The 13,734-nt window shown below is 42.1% G+C and overlaps 1 protein-coding gene across 3 annotated transcripts in view; it reads left to right on the plus strand.

The window, feature by feature from the left end:
• The first annotated feature begins 214 nt into the window (after positions 1–214).
• SLC44A1 (solute carrier family 44 member 1) overlaps positions 215–13,734 on the plus strand; it is a 200,813-nt gene continuing 187,293 nt past the window's right edge. Inside the window, exon 1 of one of the 3 annotated variants that reach the window (XM_019454292.2) lies at positions 215–455. In XM_019454292.2, the coding sequence (XP_019309837.1) occupies positions 420–455 (36 nt within the window). In that variant the 5' untranslated portion in view covers positions 215–419. The remainder of the gene's footprint in view (positions 456–13,734) is intronic. The other 2 variants (XM_019454294.2, XM_053908149.1) reach the window with 2 other exon arrangements.

The following is a 13,734-nucleotide window of genomic DNA, read 5'->3' on the forward strand; positions in this document are numbered from 1 at the left end:
GCCGGCTCGGCGCTGCACTGGGGGCGGGGAGTCTGATGGGAGACGCGCGAGGCGCTGAGGAGGCGGCGGCCCGGGAGAGGGAGCGGGAGAGGGACTGGGCGCGGGAGGCGGGAGGCGGGGGACAGGGGGAGGCGCCGCCGCCGCCGCCCGCCCCTTTCCACTGGGGAGCAGCTGCAGCAGCAGGAGCGGAGCAGGAGCCGCGCAGCCGCCGCCGCCGCCGTGGGATGTGGCCGGCGCCCGCCCCGAGCCGCGCCGCCTCCTGAGTACCCGCCGCCACCCGAGCCGCCGCCGCCGCCGCCGCCGCCGAGCCGTGCGGGGCCAGGCCGCGCCCTCCCCGGGCGCCCGCCGGCTCGCATGCCGAGGGGCTCCGGGGCGTAGCTGCGCGCCCGGCGCCGCCTCCGGGCTCCTCCGGCCCCGCCATGGGCTGCTGCAGCTCCGCCTCCTCCGCCGCGCAGGTGAGGGGCTCCCTCCTCCCGGCCGCCCGCCCGGATGCCTCCCCCGCGCCGCGCAGCTGGTGCCTGCTGCATCCCGCCGCCCGAGAGTCTCCCTCAGCCCACCCTGCACTCCGGAGACCCCCGCCCCCGCCTCTCCCTTGCGCCTGTCCCGCAGGTGCCCCCGCGCTGGCTCCGCGGCTGTCGTCTCGCAGCCACCTCTGCGCGGCCCCTAGTAAGCCCCCCAGCTCTCTCCCTGGCGCGTCTCCGACTTGGCCTCCTCTTCCCAGTCACACCTGAGCGGCCCGTCCCGCCCGCCTGCAGGTAGAAGCAACACAGGCGCCTCCTCTCTGCCCCAGGTGGCACCCGGTTCCCTCGTCTTCTGGGCCTTGCGCCTCTCTTCCCATCTCCTTGGAGTCTCCCCTTTGCCCATCCACCGGCTGTTTTCTGTGCTCCGTGGCGGAGTACCTCCAGCACGGGCTCTTCACCCTTCTTCACCCCTTTCCAGTTTCTGCTCCATTAGGTATTCTGTCCCTTTCTCTTGCCCGCCGCCCCCGACACCAGGTTCAACTGTTTTAAGCGAGTCCGGGAGCCCTTACACGGCCCACGTCCCAGATCCAACCCGCTCGCCTTGCACCCCATCCCCCCTTTGTGCCTTGACCCCGGGCACCGCGGCCTCTCCGCACACCGAGGCCCCTGCGGGAGCGCTGAGACTAGGCTGGGAAGGAGATTGGGCACCTGGTGGGTGACGGGAGCGTTACGGAAACTCCCTCTTTGTTGCCAGTGTAACAGGAGGAAGAGGTGCCGAATTTAGTTTTTCTGTGGGCACTGGCTGAATGTTGTCGCTGAGGGCTGAGATGCAGAGATTTCTCCCAGCGTCTACCCTGCCCCCATCCAAATTTCGCTAACCTCCCTCTCCCTTTGCCGATCCGAGCCCTTAACCTGGATGGAAATGTTTAGACAACTGTATAAGGATCAAATGTAATAGAACTTGACTGCTGGCCACTAATAACTGAGAGGACCTGTTTGTAAATTACCTAATTTAGTGGATTAGTGAGTGTATTTACAAATACGATAAAAAGCAATCAGGAATACTGCATCAAACTGTCTGGTGGTGGTGTATGAAAAATAGGCTCTGACAATGCATGGGATGTAATCTCACAGTTTCATTAGCGTAGAATTTAACTGTGGTCTTTGATTTGTTTGTTTTGGGGGAGACAAGGGCTCTTGTTTTTAGAAATAAAGGCTGGTTGGTTTTTGGTGAAGAAAAATGCTAGTTTGGAAAAAAAAAATTCCTCCAGAGATCTAGCATCTGTGGTAATGCCAGAAGTGTTTTGCTGCTGCTAAATGACTATATATAACTCAGTTTTAAATAACCTGCATACTTGTTCTGAAAATCTGAGATCTGTTAGAAAATGACTAGAATTGCAGATGAATGGAGGACATTTATGTTTTATCAAGTATCCAACCTATTTGTCCAGTTCTTTTTTGGAGTGTTTGCTTACCCATGTTTTTTCCACCCTCACCACCCGCCCAGGATCGTTGTCAGGCTGATTGGTTTAGTTAGTTAAACCTTCCCATTCATTTGGAATAACAAAACTACATGCAGTGATGTTAGGAAGGAGCGGTCGGTAAACCAGGGTTTTCATATTAACAGTTAAAGATGTGGGATTACACAATACCTTTCAACTGGTTAGGGAGTTTTGGGGGAGGGGGGAATCTAGTTGAGTGCTATTCATTTAACATTTACTTACATATTATTTTCGCCAAAAAAGGTGTTTTCATACTGTTTTCTTTTAAGCACTGGGTTACTTTACATCTTCTTTTGGTGGTGAAATGCCTTTAAAGACAGGAAATTATTGATAGTTTATGGATGGCTTGAGCAGTTAAAATTGGGAGGGATGGATGCTGGACCAAAACTCTGCTTTAATCACAGGTCTTGAATTTGGCTAGCTCCACATCTTACTTTTCGGAGTGCTGTCTGTCACATGCATTTTCTTTGCTGTTTCTTCCTCTTGCAGCCACTGCTTCCTTCATGCCATGTTCTACAGACAAGATGTATGTCATGCACCCTGAGGGGTGCATTTTTTTTTTTTTTCCTGTAGATTCCTATAACCAATTGGCAGCTGTCACATGCCTTTAAGTTCAGCTTTAGGGACTTGTAGTGTTCAGTGGAGCATTGAGGAGCAGGTTTTGTGCCAAAGAGCTTGTCATTTTTTTTTTTTTTTAATTTGATATTTTGGCATTGTTCTTCATTTGTGAAATGTTACCAATCTGCTGGCATTTTAATGCCCCTTTCAGGAGTATCCTCGGTTTTAGAATAATATGTCTGTCTATGTTGTGTTGAAACAAAACAGGGATGCAACTTCACATCACTTTGAACCTGTGTTAGAGGCCTCGATTGATTGTATTTTTAGGCAGAATGTGTTTCTTTCATCCTTTCTACTGGATTGTAAGCTTCTTGAGTATAGGAACTGCTTTTGTTTTGTTTTCTCCATCTTTGTATCCATTGCAGTGCCTCACCATACCTTGTACAGAATAGTTGCTTAGCAGTAGTCAGTAAACAGAATGTATCTACACACATTTGAACATCTGGCTGGCAAGTAACATTAAATATGAGTCCAGCCCTGATCCATGTGCTGTTTGACTTCCTTGGGCTGGTTGACTGATTCCACCAAGCCATCCTCTTTGAAGCTCAAATTTAAACTGTTTAAGTTAAAATTGACCTGCCTTTCCTACATTCCTTCCTACTCTATCAATGGTACCATCAGTTTGCAAAATTGAGCAGGCTTTTCCTTTTCGCCTGGTGCTCTGCTCAGTGCCTATATTTTAGTTGGAGCAGTGGCTGTAACATCTTTAAAAAGCTTGTCTGCAAACTCTAATGATAACCTGCATAGCACATCAAAACAACGTGCTTCGGGGTACTCTGCGGTTCAGCTTAGCTTTTTCTCAGTGGTATCGTCAGCAATTTTAAAGCCCTGGCAGGTTTTATCAATGTAAATATAGTACCTTTCCTTTTTGTAGTAGGGATTCGCTTTTGAAATGTAATTTATTTTTCCTCATAGTCCCTTGCTATGTTGTAGACTCTCATAAAAGAGTTTATGGTCTTCCCAACTGTTTCATCTCTTGTAATCTGTCCTGGTGTTATTTCCATTTTCTTGTCAGTGTCTGGATATCATAATTTGCCATCGAAACAATTATCCTGTTTTAGGATTTAGATCAAAGAAGTGTCACATTCTATACTAACTTACATTTCATTGCTGAAGGAGCAAATTATTGGCAAAATAATTTGTGCTGTATTAGGTACGTACATCTAAGAATCTTAAGAATATGTACCAAGTCAAGGACTTATAGAACTCTTAATTACGATTTTTATTAGTGACCACTACAAGTTATTTGCAGATATTAGAAACTGCTCAAAACAAGCCAACCCCTGATAGCCTTTGCCTAAAAATCTCTTTGAAGGGAACATAAAAGTGAGATAGTCTTGAGTTTCTTTTTACAAGCACTAATCTTCCCTAAGACTCTTAAAATTTATTCCCAACTCTCCATAATTCGTTTGTTCTGTTATAACCTGACATAATTTCTATTCTTGTAATGTTAAACTTCAAAGTTCACTTGTAAATCTTCAGATTTATGAAATGTTCTTTCCCATTGACAAACCAGTTTGAATGAAGCAGGCTTTCCAAAGATTACTTAGCAAATTGCTGTAAGTCTTTGTCGTTAATGGCTAGATCATTATTTCTCACAGCAGTGCTTCGGAGGCCAGGAGATTTTGCAAGTGCTCTGAAGTTCTGTGTCCTTTGGTTCTAACCTTAGAAATTGTGAGAAGGATGGAGGAGAATCTTTCTGGTTGAACAAACCACCCCTTGTCTGACTTGAGGAGGAATTGTACTTGTCTACTGTCGTGTTCCATGGTCCTCAAATAGAGAGCTATAAATTTAACTGTCTTTCTCTAGCTCTTAAATCTTGTCTGGGGAGTGATGAAAAACAGTCAAGTGCTTCACTAACACTGGTTAACTTTTGAGTATGTTAACTGTTCCTTAACAGATTTTAATAACCCTGTAGTTTCTGTCTGCTTTGTGGAATTTAAAGTCAGATGGTAAAAATGGCATTTGAAGAGTGTAGTGGGATTTCCCAACAGAAACTAAGTTCCATTAAAATATGTCCAGCAAAGCAGACTTGGTGTGACCGGGATGAAAAAAAAAAAAAAGTCATGGCATGGGGGGGCACTTGGGTGGCTCAGTTGGTTAAGCGGCCAATTCTTGGTTTTGGCTCAGGTCATGATCTCACTGTTGGTGAATTGGAGACCCTCATCAGGCTCTATGCTGACAGTGTGGAGCCTGCTTGGAATTCTCTCTCCCTCCTCTTTCTGCCCCTCCCCTGCTCATGCTCTCTCTCTCGCTCTCAAAAGAAAAAAAAAATCATGGCATGAGGACAGTTTTTTCTTCTTCTTTCTTCTTCTTCTTTTTCTTCTTCTTTACTAACTATGCTGTTAGTATAGGAGATCCACTCTTCAAAATATGTAAACCAAAGAATGTCAGAATTGGAAAATACTGTAAAAATGGTAATGCTTTTTGTATAGCTATTTTCCACAGCCATTTTCAAGTTTTAATTTCTATGGTAATTCTGAAGTTGACTGTACTTTCATTTTACAGCTAAGGAAATTGAGACTTGGAGTTTAGGAAACCTTGGTTGAAGTCAGAGCTCCTGAGCAACAGATCCAAACTTTAACCCTGGTCTTCTGGATTGCAATCCTGTGTTTCTCAGTTTTCACATGCACGCTTCCTAAATCTTAAATTGCAGCTCACTCTATCTTTAAAAAAGATCCACTCAATAAAATTTTGAATTAAGGAATTTCCAAGTTGAATTCATGCCACCATTTTGAACTTCCTGCTGTTCCTGTCTGTGGAACAACATCATATAATATAGCAAAACTAGTCTAGCTAGAATGTTCTCAGACTTAACAAATACTATCAAATACTATTTGATGTGTTAATCCTATCATTTAGAAGTGTTATTGGCTTGGGAGGATATTTATAACAACACATTGTATATTCTACTGGTGATTGGTTAATAGCTATTTTTCTAGATATCCCTCTACCCTTCCTCTCCTACCTTCCAAGAAGAAAGAAATATTTCCATTTTGTAACTTTGGCCCCGATTTTTGGGACTTTGGGGGATAGTAGAGATAAACCAGTGCTATTATCTCACTTTCCTGTTGAGCTAAACTATAATTTAGAGCTATGAAGTACTCTGAGGTCAGAGAAATCCATTATGAGGTAGTTGGGACTAGAAACTAGTCTCTTAAGCTCTTGATCTTTCTGTAGTATAGTTAATTCTTAATGTTTTAAGTCTTATCTTTGCAACCTTAGCTGTACGTTGGAAATGCTTAGAGAACTTTAAAAAACAGTGATGCCTGGGTCCTACTCCCAGAGATTCTGATTTCATTGGTTCAAGGTCACTGCCTGGGCACCAAAAATTTTAAAAGTTCCTCTGATAATTCTCCTGTGCTGCCGAGGTTGAAAACCACTGCGAACATACCCTTTCTTTAGGTAACTGCACCTCCTCTTACGGTTTCAGTTACAATCTGTATGCTGACAATTCCCAAACGGAATTACTCAATTGGAAGAAACTCTGTCCTGGCCTCTGATCCTAATATCCAACGGACTACTTAGCATTTCCACTAGAATATCTTACAAGCAACTCAAACTCAGCATGTCAGAAACTGAACTCAAAATTTGCACACATACACATGTCTTTTTCAGTATCTCTGGTTCACTGAATGATACCAGTATCCTGGTGTGGAAACTGGAAACCTGAGACGTGCAGGAGCCCACCTGTCATTCTTCTGTATCTTGTGACCACATTTGCTTATTTTACCTTCTAAATTCTATCGCCACCACCACAGTCTAAGCCTCCGTCATCTCTGGCCAGAAACTCCTGGATCTCCATGTATTATTCATGCTCCCTTCAAATTTTTCTCCATATTTCAGTCTTAGTGATCTTTAAAAAATCCAAAGCTGATTGTGTCCCTGTGCTACTTAAAACCCTTTCTTTAATGGTTTCCAGTTGGTTTTAGGACAAATGCCAGAATCTCTGACCTTAGCCAACAAAGTCTTTGTGGGCTGGTCTGCGTCTCTCCTGTGTCGTTGTGCTCTCCTGCCATGTTTCTCCTTATTCTTTGTGGTCCAATCTCACAGATTCTTCAGTAGATTGTATTCCTTCTCCTTTTAGGACTTTTTCCACCTGCTATTCACTTGTCTGGAAGACCGTTTTCTCCCTGGCCTTTGGCGGGCTGCTACTCATCCTTTAAATTTCCAGCCTTAAAGTCAGTTCAGTTCTTTGGAAAATGCTCCCTTGATGCTTCAAACCATGCTATGTCTCCTTATTAAATTCTCATAGCCTTATGTATTTTCCCTTTGAGTGCTTAAAGCAATAAATAATTATACAGTTGATATTGTCTGGTCCATTGGCAAAACTATAGTCCATGGACCAAATTGGGCCAACTACCTGTTTTTATATGGCTTGCAAGCTAAGAATGCTCAAAATAGTGTGTGTATGTATTTATGCATATATATGCAAATATGTATAATATATATTTAATAAAAAAGGTCAATGCATGATAAATTTATTTAGTAAAAGTTGTATGAAATTTGACTTTTAATTGTCCACAAAGCTGTTTTTTTTTTTAAGTTTATTTACTTATTTTGAGAGATACAGAGACAGCATAGCATGAGTGGGTGGGGGGGGGGGGTGGTGGGTGCAGGGAGAGAGAGAATCCCAGGCAGGCTCTGTGCTGCCAACATTAGAGCCCAATGTGGGGCTTGAACCCACGAAGCCATGAGATCATGACCTGAGCCAAAACCAAGAGTCAGAAACTTAACCAACTTGGCCACTCAGGCACCCCTGTCCCAAAGTTTTTTTGGACATGATCCCGTTTATTTGTTTATATATTGTCTGTGGCTGCCTTCATGCTATGGCAAGCTTGAGTAGTTAGTTGTGACAGAGACTTTCTGGCCCACAGGTGTAAATATTTACCCTGTGGCCTTTTACAGAAAATGTTTGCTGACCCCTGGTCTAGACTGAGCTGACAAAGAGCAGGACCATGTCTGTTTTGTTCATTGCTGTTATTCTCTATGCTAGGCTGGTCCCTGGTACATGAGAGGTGCTCAGGGAATGTTTGAACAAATTAACAAACGTTTTCTTTCCTTCCATGGATGGATGTGGATGAACTCCTACCTTAGTAATTCTGATGTTTTAAAATTCAATACAAAAAAATTTTTTAACGGGTTAAATACTTTCAAAGAAGGTTCTCAGCATCTTCAGCAACATTCTTAAGCGGCTTGTTTGTTGCAGGTGTATATCTCAGGTGTGAAGCAAGCAGACTTACAGAGGTCTGGTGCAAATTCCTAGGTCAAGGTGGATGGGAAAAGACTGGTCCACTCAAATAATGGACCAGTTGGATTTACAGTGCTGACGTTTTTATAGCAGGCACAAATGGATGGGACTTTATGTGTAGTGTTATAAAGAAAAAGTGTTTGGACTGGTGAAAACTTCAGTCATTAGAGAGGCATTGTTATTTCTACTGTGGGAATTCACTCTGGAAATGGTTGAAGTTTCTGGCACGGTAATATTTTTTCCCTTTTAGTACTTTTTGTTTTCTCATGTATTTGGAATATAGCATAGCATTATACTCCAATTTTGAATTTATGCATTGTATCAAACTTGGTACTCTTTTCAAAAGGTGATTTTTGAAGGTAATTTGCATTTTTCAGTATCTTTTAATATAGTTAGTGGGGGGGGAGTCTTATTTTATTTATTTTTATTTTTTAATGTTTATTTATTTTTTAAAGAGAGAGAGAGACAGAGTGCCAGGGGAGAGGAGCAGAGAGAGAGGGAGACACAGACTCTGAAGCACGCTCCAGGCTGTGAGCTGTCAGCACAAAGCCCGATGCGGGGCTCGAAGTCATGGAACTGTGAGATCATGACCTGAGCTGAAGTCGGACGCTCAACCAACTGAGCCACCCAGGCACCCCTTAGTTTTTTTTTTTCCTTTGATAGACTCTTTTTGATTTCATATCAGTTGTGTAATAGGATTTACTCAAAAAACAGTTGATAAACCACTGGAATTTATTTTTTGTGTGAAAATAATATTACTCTTTTTAGCTGTTCTCTACAACATCCTACAACCAACTATTTAGACACTTATTTAGTAAGGAAATTCTTAAAAACCATTTTTAGTCTGGGGTGCCTGGGTGGCTCAGTAGGTTTAAGTGTCCCTCTCTTGGTTTCCATGAGATCAGGCCATGATCTCATGGTTCATGAGTCGAGCCCCACATTGGGCTCTGCACTGACAACATGGAGCCTGCTTGGATCTTTCTCTCTCTGCCGCTCCTCTGTTCATGCTCTCTTTCTATCTCTCAGAAAAAATAAAATAAAAATCTTATTAAAAAGAGCCATTTTTAGTCTAATTTTTAAGGTTGCCATATATACTGGAAATTGTTAAACAGTAAGTGTTTGATTTCTGGATACATTTGTATAATGTAAAAATAGCAAACAAAAATAAAAATTGAAAATAGATGGTTATTTCTAGATGTTGAAGTAGCAGTGAAGGTATAAAAGTTTGCTTTTTTCTGTAGCATGTGATGATGATAATGATCCTGTAAGATTTTTCATTATGAACTTCTTAAAGTGATTCAGCTGTAAGAAATAAAGAAACCTTAACTCTAAATAGCTAAAACATTAAAGGATTAGTCTCACATAAGGTGAGAGGTACAGTGGCTTCTGGGTTGGTTACTTTAGTGGCTTGATGATGTCACCAAGGACCTGAGTTTTTTCTTTGCTTTTTTTTTTTTTTTTTTTAATAATTTTAAGGATGACTGCTTCTCACCTATTTGCCCTCAGGATTCCAAGATGCATGTGGCTCTTTCTGCCTTCTTTTGCTGAGCTGACAACTTCCAGGGGTTTTCCTTTAGTAGAAGTTACGGAGGGCCGCATACTCATCCCTAGACAATTTCTAGTAAGGGAGAGGCAAAGAACCCTGTAATTGGCTTAGACTAACCAGGATTTCCCTGAGTCCAGTGGAGGGCGGGGCAACACCAGAACAAAATTAGAACGCCAACAGCGGTGAGGAGGGTGGGGATTGTGACTCCACAGTCTGCCAATAGTACCTGTTACATAGTTTTGCTATTTTTCTTCTGCCTATAAAGTCACACCTCTGCAGTGTTTCCTAACATTTTACTTATAGCTCCATTATAAGACTTTTCACAGTTCAGAGCTGAAAGTCACACAATTATCTTCCTGTTCTCCCAGTAATACTGCTCAAGCCACTACGGAAGTCCTCGTCTAGCTCTTTCCCCCACCCTACTGCCTGTTTCCTGTTCTGAGCTTCAGGATAAAGAAGACCATTTAAGGTTGGGATCATGGTTAAGTAGCTAATTAATATTCTCACAGTTAGTGATCCCCAAAATAATCTTGTGGGTTAGTTTAACCTCTTCCCTGTAGCTCTCAATTTCTTTTCTGCCTCTTCTAACCTCTCACTTCTGTGTGTATTTATCTCTATTTGGTACTCATGTATCTTCCCCAAAATTTTCTTTTTCCTTCCTATTCTTCTCACCCCTCCCTGATGCACTTAAGGAGTCATAATACTGAGTGGGATATACTAGGATAGAGAAGGAAAAAAAGAGAGTATCTTTTTTTCTTTCTTTTTCCCCCTCCTGTTTAATTTCTTTCTTTTTTTTGTATAAACAATAATAAAACTGAAGATTCACATCATTCTTTAGAATATCTATGATATAAAGAGCTCATAAAAAATGCAACAAATAGCTCATTTACAGAAGAGGAAATAGTAAACTAATAGGTAAATGTGTTCAATTTTGCTGATAATCAAATTAACTGAAAGCACAGAGACACTCTTACACCTGCAACTTTGGTAAAAGTTAACAGAATATTAATTGCTCATGTGGTTTTGACTCAAGTGTACTTTATTGATTCGCTGAATAAATTGGAATGACTCTCTTGGGACATTGTTTGATGACATACATTAAAAGCCATAAAAAGCAGTTGACATCCCTTATTTAGCAATCTAAACGTACAGTAAATGCTATATGCAAGAATCTTTCCATTTAGCATTATCTATAATAGCGAAAGAGTTTAATTTTAAGCAAAATAGTTTTGGTGTAAAATTTCTTTTTTAGTATAAAATTCAGTTGTACTTAGACTATTGTATGTGTCTCATTTTCCATCCCGCCCTTAATGATCCCGTCCTTAATGTGTAAGTGGCCTTCTACCTTCCTTGTAAGACATCCTTTCTGTTGTGTTACTCTACAGGGCTGTTAGAATCCATAGAATTGAACACCATCTTATACTGATTGTGGAGTGTGGACCGCATAGCCAGACGACATGGGTTTGAATCTCAGCTCTGTCACCAGCTGGGTTATTTGGGCCACATTCTTTAACATTTGGTGCCTCACTTTTCCTAGATGTAGAATGGGAACGATAATAAAACCTATCTCATAGGCTTATAGCAAATTGCACAATCTGTGAAAATATCTCAGACATTATGATATTAATGGAAACTAAATCTGGCAGATGTCCTTGTATCCGTTAAGCCTCCCCTAAAAAGAATCCTCTTTGGGTTTTGGAAAAGTGACCCTGACTTTCAGAAATTTTAAATTGTGTCAGGAAGGTGAGTGCTAAGGGTGAAATAAATAGCAATAATAACGAGAGGCTAAATTGGGTGCTTAGGAATTTAGGGAATGGGGAAACCAAGAAAGAATGGACTAGTTGGTTGAGAGGGCTTCCTGAAATGACCCTGGATCTAGCCTTGAAGGATGGGATTTTATTTATTTATTTATTTATTTATTTATTTATTTATTTATTTATTTATGTTTGCTTATTTTTTGAGACAGAAAGAGAAACAGCACGAGCAGGGAACGGGCAGAGAGGGAGGCACAGAATCCAAAGCAGGCTTCAGGCTCCGAGCTGTCAGCGCAGAGCCTGATGTGGAGCTCGAACTCACAAATCACAAGATCATGACCTGAGCGAAAGTCGGACACTTAACCGACTGAGCCACCCAGGTACCCCGAACAATGGGATTTAGAAAGAGTGGGAGAGTAGATAGATTTTAGTAGAAAGGTGGGGGGGCATTCCAATGAAAGGAACACCTTGAACAGAAAGACAAGGAAGCCTTTAACTTACTGCATGTCCTATGTCCGCATGGAAAGGAGACCTGGCTAGAGTAGACAGAAGAGATGTTACATGTAGGGAAGGCATTAATATTTGAAGGCGAAGGAAATAGGCAGCCATGGAGGGTTTTTTAGCATGACTTAAGGAAGATTAATCTGACAGTCTTGCCTGTACTTGAATTGGGAGAAAGGGAAACAGCTGGCACCCAGGAAGCTGTTCACTAACTTGGACCAGTGTTTCTCAAACAGGAAGCAGAAGAGATACTATAGAATTGAAATAGGATAGACTTTCCTGACTTATCTGGGTATGCCCTCATAAAACCAGTTTAGAATGCCATGTAATGGAAGAAGGGTATTATAATTGATAGGCATCCCAAGTAGAGATGGAGAGTAGTATGTGGGGGAAGGAAAGATGAATTTAATTTTGTGTGAACTGAGTTTTGATACCTCCATGTAGCTAGCAATTTCCCATAGGCAATGGAAGACCCAGAACTGGATTTCAGATAATGCTTTAAGTCATGTGCATACATAGAGATGCTTTTGGGATGGGTGATCTCTGAGAGGAAGGAAAAGGCATGAAAAAGGACGGCAGACAACTAGGGAATGAGTAATGACTGCTTATTCCCTATCTGCTCTCATAATAAATTTCATTTTATTCTCACAACTCTCAGAGGGGTACCAGTGTTAGCCCCATTTTACAGATTAGAAAGCTGAAGCCACGAAAGCATAGGCAGTTTGCCCAAGTTCCCCCAAGAGTAAAGCCTGTAGGAGTTCAAAGCATGTACATTTCCTACTGCACTACTTTCCTTTTCCTTTGCTGGACTGAAGACTACTACATTAGAATAGTATTTAAATGTACCTCAGACACCACTTTTCTGTCACCTAGAGTCAGAGTTTGCGTGTACTGTTTACCCTTGCTTTAAAGTTGTGTGTGTGTCAATGGAGTACTACGTGGCAATGAGAAAGAATGAAATATGGCCCTTTGTAGCAACGTGGATGGAACTGGAGAGTGTGATGCTAAGTAAAACAAGCCATACAGAGAAAGACAGATACCATATGTTTTCACTATTATGTGGATCCTGAGAAACTTAACAGAAACCCATGGGGGAGGGGAAGGGAAAAGAAAAAAGAAAAAAAGGTTAGAGTGGGAGAGAGAACCAAAGCATAAGAGACTCTTAAAAACTGAGAACAAACTGAGGGTTGATGGGGGGTGGGAGGGAGGGGAGGGTAGGTGATGGGTATTGAAGAGGGCATCTTTTGGAATGAGCACTGGGTGTTGTATGGAAACCAATTTGACAATAAATTTCATATATTGAAAAAAAAATAAAGTGTGTGTGTGTGTAGGGGAGGGTGTTGGTTTTAAATCAATGCACCCCAAACTAGAGGTCCGGGGTGACAGTTTGGAGCAGAGTCTGTGGTCTGTTTTAAGTGGTGGTTATAAATCTCAGGCTCTAGGGACCCTTAACTGCTGTGCATTTCCTCTTGGGCCCTTGTACAGTTTCTTCTAAAATCGTAAGTCTGAAAGGACTATCATGGCAGTAAGTTTACTAAATGTGACTGTAATGGTGTCCTTTTCCCCAGAACTCAGATTCTTTTTTTTTTTTAAGTTTATTTATTTTGAGAGAGAGTGTGAGCAGGGGAGGGGCAGAGAGAGAGAGCGAGAGCGAGCGAGAGAGAAAGAATCCCAAGCAAGCTTTGCACTGTTAAGGCAGAGCCCAATGTGGGGTTCAAACTCACGAACATGAGCTCATGACCTGAGCCGAAGTCAAGGGTTGGACACTTAACTGACTGAGTCGCCCAGATGCTCCCCCCACCCCCATAACTCAGATTCTTGAGAATGTAGTTTTAAATAAAGAATATATGTTTATTTAGTCAGTCTTTGGAGATCCATGGCCTCCAAAAGGGTTAATGTAATTGATGCAGGTATTATTTAATACTGAGTACCAACAAGGCTCTGGAGAGCACTAAGAAAGGAAAGGGTGAAGAAAATGGCCATGTTGAAGTTGACTTTGTAGCACAAATGATTAGTATGCACATTAGGATCAAATTACAAAGGTAGAGATTTTCACCACCAGGGCACAAGTTGGATTTTTTTTTAAACGAAATTGTACTTA

Source organism: Panthera pardus, unplaced genomic scaffold (genome assembly GCF_024362965.1).
Source record: "Panthera pardus isolate Hobbes unplaced genomic scaffold, ASM2436296v1 HiC_scaffold_20, whole genome shotgun sequence".
NCBI classification, from domain to species: domain Eukaryota; kingdom Metazoa; phylum Chordata; class Mammalia; order Carnivora; family Felidae; genus Panthera; species Panthera pardus.